Source organism: Pipistrellus kuhlii, unplaced genomic scaffold (genome assembly GCF_014108245.1).
Source record: "Pipistrellus kuhlii isolate mPipKuh1 unplaced genomic scaffold, mPipKuh1.p scaffold_m20_p_12, whole genome shotgun sequence".
Lineage (NCBI taxonomy): Eukaryota > Metazoa > Chordata > Mammalia > Chiroptera > Vespertilionidae > Pipistrellus > Pipistrellus kuhlii.
In genome coordinates this window covers 34,054,247-34,070,171 of record NW_023425427.1, presented here as the reverse complement: position 1 = coordinate 34,070,171, position 15,925 = coordinate 34,054,247, and the positions used below count along the sequence as shown (strand labels likewise).

At 38.0% G+C, this 15,925-nt stretch overlaps 1 protein-coding gene across 4 annotated transcripts in view; it reads left to right on the top strand.

Moving 5' to 3' along the window:
- The window catches only part of RFX3 (regulatory factor X3), a 269,949-nt gene extending 261,050 nt beyond the window's left edge, over positions 1-8,899 (top strand). For all 4 annotated transcript variants that reach the window (XM_036433933.2, XM_036433934.2, XM_036433932.2 and 1 more), the window contains one exon: positions 1,952-8,899. In XM_036433933.2, the coding sequence (XP_036289826.1) occupies positions 1,952-2,190 (239 nt within the window). In that variant the 3' untranslated portion in view covers positions 2,191-8,899. The remainder of the gene's footprint in view (positions 1-1,951) is intronic.
- Positions 8,900-15,925: the final 7,026 nt, after the last annotated feature.

The following is a 15,925-nucleotide window of genomic DNA, read 5'->3' as shown; positions in this document are numbered from 1 at the left end:
AAAAAACAAAAACAAAAAACAACAACAAAAACAAGTGAAGATAGCTTGAGGTTTTATAGAATTGAGTTCTGGAGTGAGAGACAAAACGCACAAAATCAGGTGAAGAATAGCACAAGTAGCCCTTCCAAGACACAGCCAGAACCAGTGGGAAGACCAAGACAAGAAGAAGGACTTGGGGAATCGCACATGAGGGCAGTGCTGTTTTCTAGAGCAGCCTGTCCTAGGGCACTCAGTGTCCAACTTCCGTCCCTCCTTGGCGGTGGAAAACATTAATGTGCCAGGGAAGGTCACCTTTGAATCCAGGTCACTCCCATGTTGAATTCCTGTCAGTCTCTGGCAATGGTGGGTGTATTAATTCCTGTTAAAGGAACATACCTAGTAGCAAAGCAGGAAAAGTAGAAAATGATAGCCCCAAAATATTGTTGCTGTGTGTGTGTGTGTGTGTATATATATATATATATACACACATACATACACTCTATAGGTTCAACCAAATAACCCTCAGAAGGATAAATCAATTATGAGATGATACTAATTTGTAATTGAAGAGCAAGAGTGAAAGGAATAGTGATTAGGGGGGAGGGAGGGAGAGGGCGGTTGTGAGGAGGAGGAAGGTTGGAATAGAGCACACAGCAGCAAAAAAAAATCCTATAAAAACCATCTTTGCCCCAGTTGATAATAAGAGAGGAACCTTCAGGACCCATTTATGTGGAGAGCCGCATTGACAGGGGGGTTGTGGTAGGCGTTCTCCAAGTGGTAACACTAGACTCAACCTTAGAAGGAGTTCAACTTAATCTGACCCAAGAGCTACTTGTACATGACGGAAGAGAATAACATGAAGATTTGGCCCTGTTTCTACAAGTCACTGAAGTAAAAATGTAACAAGTGTAGATATAATTTAATTATAGATGAGATATTTGATGTGATTACACCTTTTATCTTCTTCTTTTTTTGTAAACAGTAAAACATGTCAAAGATGAATTAAAAAGATTTTTAAGGCAAAAATATATTCCCCACTGTTTAAAAGTGACCACTCATGGAAAGGCATGCTCTATACTCCTCAGAAGGGAATCTCTCACAGCAATTAAGCTGTGTGAGTCTTTTCTCTCCCTACTTTTGAATTTTAACTGTTTCCTGAAAACATTAAATGGTGTTCCACTTAAAAAAATTATTTGTCTCTTAATAATAAGAGTTTAGTTCATATAAAATGTAATGAGACCAGTGACTATTTAATACATTTAATTTCCAGAAATGAATACCAGTATTAACAGTGAATATCAGTATTGCCAGGAATGGAAATCCATTGTGCACTGTTAATCTGATACTACTGCCTCAGTCTTTATAACCTTTTGTAATAAAAATTAAGAGCCTATTTAATTGTCATCTATAATATTCATGTTCACCAAAGAGTCTTTATAGCAACCCATGCTTATACCTGACATGTGTCATCATCAGTTTCACCAACACTAATATCAACACATAAAATGTGTATCTAAGTATAGATTTTTGGAGGAGATTGAAGTTTTTCTCCTCCTTTCCCTCCCTTACTCCTTTTTTAGTTAGCATTTTTCACCTCAATACATTCCCCAAACGCCAACAGTGTATTAAAGTGCCTACTTCTTGTTGATACAAATTATGCCAAACTATTTAATACAAAAACATGAGGAAATTCCAAAGGACTTTTTAAAGGAGCTATTAAAAGTATTAATAAAAAACTAACCCCAAATAGACTACCTTTACCAGGTTTGAAGGAATTGTGGGTTCATTAACTGATCTTTGATGCAAGCACAATCCACAGGAGATTCCGGGAAACCTACAGGCTCCGTCCTGGAGAAGTGCTGAGAAGTGGCTTTCCTGATGCTCCATATTAATGTGTTTCTAAGCACGTGTTCATTGCCGTTTTCCAAAGCATGTCTTTTGGTAATAGTCGTGGCTTTGCTTGTTTGTGCAGATGAAGGCAGTGAAGTGGAAAGTGAAATGGACGAAGAACTAGATGACTCTTCAGAACCTCAAGCCAAGAGAGAGAAGACGGAGCTGACCCCGGCGTTCCCGGTGGGTTGTCTGCAGCCTGTTCTGGAGAGCAGCGTGCAGCCCGGCCTGCTGAACCCCATCCACAGCGAGCACATCGTCACGAGCACTCAGACTATCCGGCAGTGCAGCGCCACAGGCAACACTTACACTGCGGTCTAAGGAATATTAAAGCGTATTTTCCCAGCTAACAGTAACCCTGTTGATATTGGGCTTCAATTGAGAAATTAATAAGCCTGAAGGTCGGCTGTTGTCAAATTCTATCTGTGCTGAACATTACCTTTTTGGAGTTGTGAAATGGAATGGGTGTATGTATTTTGCCAGGTCTTTTTTTTTTTTTTTTTTTTTTTTTGTAAACAAATTATTTGCCTCTTAATAATAAGAGTTTTTTTCCCCTTAGTTTCGGGTGTCAAGAAGGATTTTTACAACACTTAATATTTTTGTTTTCTTATAATTAAAAGTAATTTACATTTTTGTAGCTGAAAATATTTTATTGTTGATTGTTAGTCTTGGTGTATGATTTCATGTGTGAGTTTTTAATTAGATGCACTTCTGTGAAATATCAAAAGAAATGCATTTTTTATTTACACTGGAGGCATGCCCATTTGGCAGCAGATGCATCAAATTTGCTTTTGAAAGGTGCTTTTCATTGGGCAGAACCACAAGACACTATTTTGATAGCATTTTGGAGTATGGAGAAAGAATACAGAGCATTTTTATGATAGTGCTAGAGGGTTGGGAAGGTCATCTATATTTCTCTGAAGAAAAATTGAGCTGTGCATTTATCAGTTCAGAGTAAATGACAGAATTGCCAGAGATTATGCTAATATGTACATAATTTGTGTACATAATTATTAAATCCTGTTAATGCAAGCTTCCGTTAAACATTGAATTTTAACTGTTATTTGCATACCAATTCCTCTGTGTAATGACTACTGATTCTGTATTTGGGACCACTGCACAGATGCGTTCTGCTGTTGAGTGGGGCTGTTATAGTTAGAGACTGAAGCTGAAAAAAATGACTTGACTTTTTTTTTTTTTTTTAAGTGTACATGCTACTTATGCTGAGCTGGACATACAGGAAACCATTCCATTTGGATGACTTTCTTTTATTCCAGGTCTTTTTCCTAATAGTAGTTCAATATGCTGCTATTATAAGAGAAAATTTATAGAATGCAAGGAATGTAGCAACCTGCATATCGTTCTTTGGTTCAAAAATATTTCCTGGTTTCTAAAGTACGTGGATTTAAATTTTAAACAGAACCTGAAGGCAGTGTCACTGGCACACCATACTGTTGCTTATCCCTGATTCTGTAGGATTCGGATAGGCGGCTGGATGGACCGGTGCCGTTGAAGAATGTACATCAGGGATCATCGTACCTCGGCTATAACATGGTGCCTTAAAACAGAACTGAAGCTAAGGTTTAGTAAGGCTTATTTTGTTCCTGTAAATTCCTCTTCAGTCCATTTGACAAGCTGTGCCTGTCATTGTCAGATTCCCGAAGTAAGGACAGGTTACATGTTCTTCAAAGGAAATTTAGGGCAAAACAAAAAGACAAAAGAATCAGTTTCCCTCTTTTAGTGACCATGAACCTATTTTTTGTTCTTAGAGCTGAATGATACTTGATTATAATTCAGATTGCTTAAGGGCATAGAGTAGCAGGCTAGTTTTAATCACCAACTTGTTACATAAAACATATATATGTCAGACCATTCTTATCTAGTTATAATTTAAGAAAGCTAAAGTAAGTAGGTACTTATCGAAGTGCATCTTTTCCGTCTCAGTGTTTGTCTGTGTGTCTTGTTGTCTGTGTCCACGTGCACACACGAGTGCCCACGGGCAGAGTCAGCTATCAAGGCAGGTGAGATCCAGGAGTAGATACACCATCCCCATTTTAATTTACATGAAGAGCCAAGCTTCTTTTAAGCACTCAAGTTATTTACAACAATACAAACAGACACATCCGTTCATTTAAATTGTTCTTACAAAGCTAATAAGTAAAAATAAGTACCGAAAGCCAAAAAAAGGGAAAGCACAAAATTATTTACAGATTATTAATGAGGCCTATATTAAATTCAAGATGTTTATCTTTCCAGTTTTATTGGAGTAAGGGTGGAGGGTGGAAAAAAGAGGGTGAGCCAATCTGTAAAGTTAAATCTACCAAATGGCTTTTTGGGTAACATGCAGTATATCTCAACTGTTGTTGCTCAATTGCCTTAGACTACTCAAATAACTGAGATCAACAGGTTTCTTCAGTAAACGTTAAATGATTTAGATGTAATTTTTTAATTGATTCAAATTTTGTATTATCAGCTCATATATTCAAAAGTCTTTTGCTAGCTTATCACCTTTATCTAAATACCATTTAAATAATTATCCCCCTTTTACTCCCTAAAAGGCAATGAATTTGTACCATCATACACACACACACACACACACACAGGCAAGCAAGCAAGACACCTTAAGCTGCAAAGACCGTATATCTACTTCATTGTGCATTAGGAAACATTACAAGTACATTTAAATCAAAAAATTAAATAAAAAAAAACACTCTTGGGTTTGACTCTTCTTTCTTAATTTTTCATTTTCCACACAGAGATTTATGCTATATTTGTATTGAACCAATGTATTTACTGGTATCATCTTGCTTATTGAACAATTTTAAATATATTTATTATCATTGTTTCCTTTAACTTAATGTTGGGTGTATTTGTTTTGTTAGAGGAATCTGATAAAAATGGGCAGGTTTAGATTAATGAAAATTGGAGACTGGGGATCCTCTAAGGTTCAACATTTCTTCTCATTGTTCATGGTTTGTTCTAAATTTACACAGATTGGGAATTAATATTATCTTTCAACTTGACTCACTAAAAATGTTCTGATCTCCTTTATGAATTAGGAACATAAATTCTTTGTGGACAAGTATAGATAGTTATAACCCATAGACAAATAATATCTATAATCTATGCTACTTCCTATTATTTGTAGTCCACACTAAGACACATGCACACATATACAATCACAAACAAAAATTTTAACAATTTTGAACTTGAGTTGTGAAATGTATTACAAAATAAAAGCCTCATAATTTATACCTTTGAAGAAATTGGAGCAACCACGTATATTGCATTTATTAAACATTTTATTTCCTTTTTTAGTCACTGAAACTGTCTTTTTAAAATAACATTAGACACTAATAACAATAGGTTTATTGATAAATGACCAGGACATATTTTAAGTACTTAAATGTTTTGGGGCACTCTAATCAAACACTAGTCCTGAAAAATATCTCTATAGACCAAGTAAATGATAAACTGTCAGTGAGGAAAATGTTGGCTATTTTTAATTTTCAGAAAAGCTATTTCCATTAAATAGGATCAAGTATCAGTAGCAGAGTTTGATCTTCATGTACTAGTATACATCTCAAAAAGATTTGCATTACAACAGCCCATGAACAATAGGGTGAAATGGGTGAACTATCCACTTGGACCCGGTTTAAAATTGTTTTTTGGATATTAAGTGGCTGGTCACTTTTTCAGGATTTTCATCCAAACTTTGTTTAGACTGACTGTATAAGTCTTACTGCCTTTTCAGAAATCTGCTTTCCTTTTTGTGCTTTTTCTTGTACTGTACAGCACGGTTCACGCACCTCTCTTTAGATGGTGTACTTTAAAAACAAAAATAAATTTTAGAAAATGGTTTTAACACTGCAAAACTAAAATTAGTAGTGTGCAACGTTGACTGCCATTGATGTGTAGTAAACGAGTGAAAATGAACATGTTCTTGTAGAATGCTGTCAAAATCATTCAGGAATGAACGAGGTTTCATTACTGTAATCATGAACCTTTTTACATGAATGCACTCGCTAGAAGTGCTAAATGTGATGCATTTTCAAAGTTTAAAAAAATCCTTCAAATGATATATTTGAGATGTCTAAAATAATGCTGTGCTTGAAACATTCGTGTAAAAGAAAAAGAAAAAAAAAAAAAGATGTGTGTCACTCTGATGCTGGTCCTCCCTGTGTGGACAGAAGTAAAAAGTAAAAAACAACGTTGGCAAGTCACCTTTGTGTACAATCTGAGGCAGTGGTTATATAAAAAAAAAAGATTGACCTTTATGATGACCTCCCCTTCCCCAAATTCTCGATGAGACAATAACAACCACCAAAACAATCAAATCAAACCCTGTGATTTGTATGAATCCCACAGGTCATCGGGGAGAGAGGTTGACATGCAGTGAAAATTGGGCTTGTCACTAGATCAGGTCAACCTCCATGTATGTGGTTAGAACAAATCAATTAATGGAACCCTAGTATTTCTGCAAGTTTGATGATTTAAGAAACAAAACAAGACTGGAAGAGAAGCATTAATTCAGTGCTTAGTTCTAGTGTTAGAAACCCTTGGATGTAATGCCTTGTATTAACCCTTTGAGCATTGTAAGATATACAATGGGGGACAAAAGCCTTTCAGATCCTTTATTTAGACTTAGACCGGTAAAATATACTCTATATCCAAATGTCTAATTATGCTGGTTTTTTTAAAGGGGGGGTAGGAAGAGAAAGTGTTCTCATGCCGAACACTTGCATTTTATATACGACTCTTAATTTTCTTCAAGAGGGCTTGATATATTTATTCCCAAATATTCACTGCCATCTAAGTAAGTGTACTGTTTACAGAAAAAAAAAAAAAAAAAGAATCAACTTTTCTAGTATCCCAGCATGACTCTAGGAAAGGAGGACCCACACCTGGGCCCGGGGGCCCATGCCAGACCGGTTTCTGCACATTGAAAGTACCCAGATTGCCTTTAAAAGGTATGATAAAGAAAGGGTTCCATTTCCCCCCAGAAACACAACGAGCGATCTCATTTATTTAGCTTTAGAAAGTACAATTGCAAGTGAAGCCTTAGGAAGACAGGAGTTCGGGCGGCTAAAGAAAAGCTGAACTCTCTGGGGGCAGGTAAGCTGTTTGGAGTTAGATCTCTCACAACACATTGTTTGGGAATTGCATACAGGGCATACTTTTATCTGTGCTCCACACGTTAATACTCTGTCAAAAAATTACACAGAGGTAGAAGGGAGAGCAAAAGCACTTGATGGGAGCTCATCTGATGCTATGACTACTGCTTCTGATAACCCGCAAAGGCCAGTTCTGCTCACGCAGTTGCTGACTCTGTTCCCGGGCACTCTGCGTGCACTGCCTCCGTTGTCCCCCGCCTGGTGGAACACGAGAGCAGCGTGGCCCGCAGATGTGCTCGCGATGCCCCTGCCGGGCACCGAGGAAAGCGTAGCCTATTCCAATGCCTGGTGAAAGGACATCCGTGGCCTAGTGGGAGTTTGCCGTAAACGTTGCCTTTTAGGCAGTTTAGGAGGTCAAACCATGCAAATTACTCATGTGTTAACATGCAATACTCAAAGGGTTTTAATTTAACTCTCTTCTTTTGAATTCTTCATGATGATTTTACTGTAAATGCTTCTCAGTTTGCATGCTCTGATCATTGCTGCTAGTGATTTTATGTGCCAGTAGACCTGAGTTTAGTTTACCAATTTTACTTAAATAGTAAAAGCCACTTACAAAGTGACTGCCTAGGATTTTTTTTTTTTTCTTTTGTTTGAACTAATTGGTAATATGTCATTTTCAAAAAAAAAAAGTGTGTTTTGTCTCTTATTGGTTCTGGTATTTGATTCTTTTTTCCCCTCTTTCCTTTGTTTTTTAAATAAATTATGATGTTGGGATTGGAAGCCCTGAGTAATGAAATCTTTGGTAAGAATTGTTTATGTAGCTCAATAATGAGGACAACAAACCTTTGTTAGAGGAATTATGATTCTGGGGAGGAAAGAAAAAAGTAGAAACCCCCCATTGACTGTTAATGACAAGTAAATTTTTTTCCTTCAATGAATTAATAGTTTTGAACAAATGATTGCCTTGTTTTAACCTGCTAAACACAATTTTAAATGACCCAATAAAGGAGGTATTGAATTTTATGCGTTTAAAAAGCATCTTTTGTACCAAAGCAAATTTCTTTCTCATCTGCATCATCAATTGGGATCTACGGTGGTGACCAAGGTGTTGGTTACAGAAACTTCAAGTGAGTGCCTTGAGAAAACTGGGAAATTTGTGCCTGGGGTGGTAAACTTTTAATTAGGTTCATTGTAGTGCTTACCAATCAGTAATTCTACTATCACTCAGGGCTTTCGTACCTTCTAGGTAAAACTCCTTTCATTGTGTTTTTTTAAAATACTGTGGTTTTTATTTTAAGTGCCATCATTTAAATTTCACTTAGTAAGTGGCAGATTTCATTATTCAGTCCCACAAGCACAGAAACATAGTAACACTAGGAGATATCTGAACATTTATTTTACAATCGACTGAATATATTATGTAAATGAGGTAAGCAACTTTTGTAGAGATTGTATGTGTGAGATAATGTAATGTTCTTTTCCAGTTTTTGGACTACAGTTGAATAAACTTTTTAATTATTTAAAAAAAAAACAAAACATCTTTACCGAATAACATGTGATGGTTTTTTGTATAATGTATTTGATTTTGTAAATACGTATTTCCTGATGTGATTTTTGTGAGAAATGCTAAATCTTTTAGTATATCATGTCCTTTCAAGATTGGCAGGAGCTAAATAATAGTTTGTGGGCGATTTGTATTGTGTACTGTACAATAACTGGGGAACTTTTATAATTATAAAAATATATATTAACTTTTAGTGTGTTGTTTAAACAAATGACTGGAACATACTAAAGATCTTAGTAGGATTTTTCTGAATATTTCAGACTTGAACTCAGGCTAGCTTTCTTGTGTTTTTCAAAACGAAATGGTGTCTTGTCTTTTAAAATCAATAAATTTGTTTCCTTGTTACAAATACATTTGAAATGGCTTGATTTTTCCTCCCCTTAAATCATTGCCAGGGAACTTGTATTGCACCGCCTCATGTCGAGGGTGTCTCTGTGTTGTTCACTAGCTTAGAAACGAAATTAAGTTGTTTTCCTTTTCTGTGTCAAATGAAATTGGCAATATTTACACATGAACAGCATAAAAAGAGAAAACAAAATTATAAGCCCAGCAGGGTACTAATCTTACCCTCACAGAAAATTAGTGATTGAGTGCTATTTAATTTCATGAAGCTGTCATCATTTCCATTATAAACCCAGATTTTTGGATGTTCATAATGTGTTGGTTCTGTGTCACTTCACATTAAAATTTGGCACCCAAGTTTCTTGCATAGGTTGCAACAGCTTATTAAAATTCATTCTAATACACTTAATATTCTCTGCCCCTGCTTTCCCCCCTTTTTTAATTATATAGTTACACACAGGAAAATTTGCTGCTTTTAGTGTACATTTCGGTGATTTTTGACAAACACACGGTATATAAGGCTTCCTCCTGAATAAGGGATTTCTTTAAATGAGAGAAATTCCAGACACAAATATCCTTAAAAGGAATGTAGACAGAATTATAATCAAAATCAAGTATAATACTGCGATACAAAGAAAATAACCAATGTGGGCACTTCCATGTTGTAGCCATTGCCACTTTTGAGATATTTGGAACTTTTTATACAAACAGAGTCCCTGGCCCTGGTCAGGTTGCTCAATTGGTTGCTGCATCATCCCATACACCAGAAGGTTGCAGGTTCGAGTTGTCAGGGAACATCCCTAGGTTGCAGATTTGATCCTGGAGTGGGGAGACAGAGGAGGGGGATGCAAGGCATATGTGGGAATTGATGTTTCTCTTTCACATCAATGTTTCTCTCTCTCTCATTCTCTTACTTCATTTCTCCCTAAATATATGTTGGGGTGAAGATTACAAAAAAATAGTTTCTGGTTTCTAACCTTATTTTTATATCACCTTTAGCGGAGGCACGGATTTTGTGTGTGGTAGTGTGGCTGCCATACTGCTGAGGAGAATGTCCTTGAAAATCAGGGAGCAGGAGGGCTCTCTGGAAGGACCCTGGTCTGCTGCACATTGGAGCAGTGACTGGGCCAGGAGGAGGGACCTGCTTCCCCTACCGGCTGGTGGCCAGCAGAGTCTTTGGGCTGAGGACCCCTCCACATCATTGCTTCTGCTCCGTGCTGCTGAGGCCAGTTTATTGCTGGCTCTGAGACTGGCAAGTATCCCAATCGTGACTGGGTACATGGGCAGTTGTGTTTGAATCCAAATACATTAGTAATTCAAGTAAACATAAACGGATGTGCTAAACGAGATGCCTGCCCCTTGGGCCAATCCTTTGATATGAGCAAATGAGCCAAGTCATCGCAATGAGCAGCCCAGGCCTGGGGCTGGGGAGCCCTGCAGGCCTGTCTGTTCTCCGGACAGCAGCCCTGTTGGTTTTCAAATGCTTCCCATGTTTCAGGGACTCAGCTCCCAGGTGAAGGCCTTAAAAATTAGGTGCTTGATGGAGGCATCCACTTCATTCCTCAGGGGGAATCTGCAGGTGTTGTGCTCCCTCCTGATGGTGAGTTGTTGAAGTTTATCGTGAGACTGGGCCCCAGCCTCTCCTGCCCACTTAAATGTGTGTTTTTTCTTGTTTGCCTGATGTGTTGGAGTTGCTTGGTCAGCCTTCAGGTTTTTTCCAGAGGAAATCTTTCCTGATTGTAATCGAGAGTCCGAGGGAGGAGGTGAGTCCAGGGTCTCTCTTTGCCTCGGTCTTGAACCGAACTCCAGGGCTCCGTCTTGATCATTATGCACCCCCTCCCCCCCGGTGGGTATCAGGGTACTTGGTTTATCATTTAATCAACAATACTGGTTGTTTGAGTTAAAGAACCAGCTCTGTTATGTTTATACCTAAGGATTATACAATTTAAGGTTGATTATTTCTGCTTTTACTAACACTTCTTAATGACTCCTCTTGGACATTTTATCTGTGCATTTATCCTATTTTTTTCCTTATACATATATCCTGTTTCCCCGAAAATAAGACAGTGTCTTATATTAATTTTTGCTCCCAAAGAGGGAGGTCTTATTTTCAGGGGATGTCTTATTTTTCCATGAAGAAGAATACAGTACACATTTATTGTTAAATGAAAATAAAGGAAATTCATTACCTGTATACAGTATGGTAGTACAGTAGTCAACACAAATCAGACAAACTGTGAATCCTTCAGTATCAAAAATTTACTCATTTGCCGAAACCGGTTTGGCTCAGTGGTAGGGCGTCGGTCTGCAGACTGAAGGGTCCCAGGTTCGATTCTGGTCAAGGGCATGTACATTGGTTGCGGGCAGATCCCCGGTAGGGGGTGTGCAAGAGGCAGCTGATTGATGTTTCTCTCTCATCGATGTTTCTAGCTCTCTCTCTCTCTCCCTTCCTCTCTGTAAAATATCAATAAAATATATTTTTTTAAAAGAATTTACTCATTTATTCAATGACAATCATGTCATCATCTTCTGGAACATCATCATAACAATCCAATTCCTGAATTTCCTGGTGAATTTCTTGTGACTCCATTTCTTTCAGAATCAGTGAACCAAATCTCTCATGTTTAGCCTAGGGGGGGCCTTACTTTTTGGGGGGATGCCTTATATTTTACGCAGAAGGAAACCTGTAAGTAGGTCTTATTTTTGGAGGATGTCTTATTTTCGGGGAAACAGGGTAGATATACTATAGCCTCTACATACATTTCTGGAAGCCAAATTTTGGGGCCAATACCTTGCAAAAAATTTATTTTCTAATGTGTTGCTGAACACTATTGTGAAATCTTTGATAGCTCTGATCAAATCACTGGAAGCCCATTAGCTGTAAAAAGGATATTGAAATGTATCTTGTATTTGATCTAGGAGTGTATGCCATTTTACAGGCAGAGAAGTCAACACTTTAAAAAAAAAATCCTAAAAATCTAGCAAATTGATTTTTTCTTTTTTAAATTTTAGTGAGTTTATTTGAACCAAACAGTTTATAATTGCTAGGAAGCAGAATCTCAAGGTATTAAGATAACCCTCCAGAGAATGGTGGTTTTTCACCTGGTATTTTTGTTTTGTTTTGTTATTGTTTAAAGTATTACATAGCTCTTTCTTTTCCCCCCATTGACTTCACCCCAGCACATATCTTCATCCTCATAATGTCTGTGTCCATTGGTTTTGCTTATAGGCATGCATACAAACAAGTCCTTTGGTTGATCTCTGGATCTATTTTTGTTCATCAGTTTATGATGTTCATTACATTCCACAAATGAGTGAGATCGTGTGATATTTATCTTTCTCTGACTTATTTCACTTAGCATAATGTCCTCCATGTCTATCCATGCTGTTGAGAATGGTAAGAGTTCTTTCTTTTTACAGCAGTGTTGTATTCCATTGTGTAGATGTACCACAGTTTTTTAATCCACTCATCTGCTGGTTCACAAATCTTAGCAATGGTAAATTGCGCTACTATGAACATAAGGGTGCATGCATCCTTTCTGATTAGTGTTTCTGATTTCTTGGGATATAGTGCTAGAAGTGGGATTACTGGGTCAAATGGGAGTTCCATTTTTAACAAACTGATTTCTTAGAAAAATTATATTTTATTATTTGAAAACCCTCTCTCAGCTATTGCCATTTTAATTATAGATACACTTTGGGCAAATAAATACTTTATACCTTAAGTGATCATCCTGAAGTTAAACTTGAAATATAAATTACAAATACAACACTAAGCACTCAAGTTAACATATCATTACATCTCTGTCACTTTAATTAAAGCCCATTAAGTATATCTACCTATTCTGAGAACACTGGGAAACTGTTCTTCAAATTATAAAGAAAAAACAAGCCAGAAACTTCTGATCTAAAAAATTACTCATAATCCCACCGAAGTGGAAACAACCAGTTTCATTCAAATGTAGAATGGATCAAGAAACTATGGGCTATTCATATAATGAAATACCTCACATCAGTGCATTAGACCAAGTACAAGCAACAACATGATAAATCTCACAAATATGCCGTGAAAGAAAGATGCTGAACTTGAAGAAATACATGTTGTATTATTTCATTGATAAAGTTTAAAAACAGGAAGAAACATATGCTAGTGTACTGTTTACCTGTGGAGAGGAGAAAACAATTACGGAAGTACTGAAGTCTTTTGGGTGCTAGCAACATTCTATTGATCTGTGTGGTGGTGTTCTGCATATTTGAGATAACTTCTTATGCTGATAAAGTTAAAACTAACAGAGCTTAATGGTTTAAAATCCACCCAACAGTTTTCTAAAGCCGGGGCAGCTTTTAAATTATACATTTCTACAGAAAGACGGCCCAAGTACTGTGTTGCAGCTTCATTTTTAGCTTGTGGACTGATGGTGTCATGGACCAGAAATAGCCACGAAATGTTTATAATCACAATGAATACTGCCTACCTGGTTTCTTACATCTGATTGCAAAAGGGTGTGTTTGGTGAAGTTGATGGGAGTTAACTAAGAATATTCTTTAAAAATATATGTTAGGGTGTTTGATACGAGTAAAAGATACAATCTATAACAGAAACTTGTAGAAAGTCTCCCAAATTTGCAAGCTGCCCCTATTCTGCAGAAACACTCCTCAGTGGTCACAGTGCCCAGTGTGTGTTTGCTTTGCCCAATGGCCACTTGGATGATTAGCATCAGCAGGTTCTGGGAATTAGAGGAGCTGTCCTGTGATCTTTAAAATGCAGAGGCCTCAGTGCAACACTTGGCAGCAAACCGAGACCACAGAATATGTCTGAGGAAACCCTAAGGAACAGCAGATACTGGTCATTGAGAGTTAGCAGGAAATCACGCTGCTTGTATTGCAGAAATAGGATGGAGTTTTTTTTGTTTTGTTTTTGTTTTTGTTTTGTTTTGTTTTCTTGATAGGTGTGCCATCACTGCAAAAAGCCCAATGCCAGACAATTAAACTGAGGCTGCCATAGGGCCATCCTGAATGATTTACAAAATCCAAAATGCCACCCAGCTTAGGACCAGTGGAACAGCAATCATGCTCTCGCGTCTAGAAATGCTTTTGCTATGCAGCGCCACGCAACGGAGGAGCCAGGGAGGGGACACTCCCCAGGCTTGTCCACCCCACTCCTCTAGCTGCCCCCGTCCTTGCAGGTCCTTGATGATGATGAGCCAATGGAAAATGTCCATTCTGTCTGCCTTCCTCTCTACTCCCATCACTATTGAAGCTTTTCCTGAATTCTATTTTCTGGCACTAGAACATTTCTGTATCTTAGTAGAGGCCCTATTTCCTCACCATTGTCTGTAGACGCTTGAGTCCTAACATCTGATTCTACAAGGTGTTTTCTTGTGGAGGACATATCTGTATTGCCATGTTCCGCTGGAGAACCTAGAATATTCTGAGGTATCATCATCAACCAGCTGCTTTTCCATAAACAAGGATTTATCTGGATCTGGTCCACAGAGGACTCATTAGAAGTTAGAACAATTGGACTTTTTTTTTTCATGAAATAATAAAATCATATCATAAAATAATAAGGTAAAATCATATGAAATAAAAATACAAGTTTCTTCTCCCTATTGAATTCTATTTTACACAGGTGACAGCTATTCAGTTTTCTGCAAACCAGCAGAATTGGAGCTGGAAATAGAGATTAAAAAATACTTTTGTCACAGAGTTGAGTGTATGGGTTGAGACATTTGTAGCCAGTAGACTAAGATTACTGGGTCAGCATCATGGCCCAGTGCTTCTGTGAATGGCACATTCCCTACAATGGAGCACATTTGAAAGTTTTCTCTTTTTTTTACATTTGGATGTCACATTTATTAGGAAGCGTGGATGCATTCAATGATATTGTCTCTGCTATCAAGACAGTACATGCTGGGGACCCTGGTCCTCTGGTCTTCTTGCTCAGATGAAAGAAGCAGCAGAAGGTGCTGGCAGGGAAGTGGCCACCCCCTTTCTGCCATCCCAGTGACCTGTGGAGGGTTCTCTCTGCTCACCAAGAGCAACCATAGTCCTGGGACTGTGAAATGTCTGTTCTTCATCTTTCAACCTATGAATCTGAGTACAAAGATCCAGGAAGACCAATATCTATTTCAGACACCCACAACACACTCTACCAGACAAAGATAAAAATAGGAAATGAATATAATGCGTGACTCATGATTCCTTAGACTTGGTATTGCACACCGGCTGATTCATGTCACAGAATCTCTGAGAAATTAAAGTCCCGGGCCAGATACAGGTGCAAGAGGAGTGAGAGTAATGTGTCTAGATGGAAAATTTATTCCAGAAGGAAGATGGAAACTCATCTCAGGATGATGAGGCTAAGAGCACTGGGTCTGGGGTATGCTTAGTAATTAAGTGGAGTTGACCCACCTCCAACACTCCTTCAGAATCCAGGTATTTTTCCTCTCAGAGGAGCAGAAATCTTGAAATTTGGGTGTTCTTTGTTCATGGATGCTCTTAGGATGGGAACCAGTTGGGGCTGTTTGGACACACATCCAAAGGAAGAAACAGGGCTTGGCTGCCATGATGGGAGGTGAAAGGTGTTTTTGGGTGATGATGCCTTTGGACTGATGGGTGACAGCGTTTATATATTAACTCAATTCTCCCAACAATTCAAGGGGATAGTTCCTATTAATCTCTGTTCTATGGCGATAATATGTGTCAAGTGCTACTTTAAGCACCTGTTATGGGGAGCTGCTGACTGCCTGTTACACAATGGCACAAACTTCCTATTGCTGGCATTCTGTAAACAACTATCCAAAGGTCAATCCCTGGCACCCTATGCTCCTTATGAAATAGTGAGCACTGGTTTACCTTTGCCAAGGAAGGAGGGATGAAGGGAGGGTGGGAAAGCAGATATTCCTGATTGATGGCCCTGGGCGGCTCAGTGGGACCAGTTATGATGTAGTTATAGAAGAGAGGTGAAAGGTATGAGTGTGCCAGCGGGTCACCCAGGCCAGCTGCTAATTATAGGGCCAGGAGAACCACT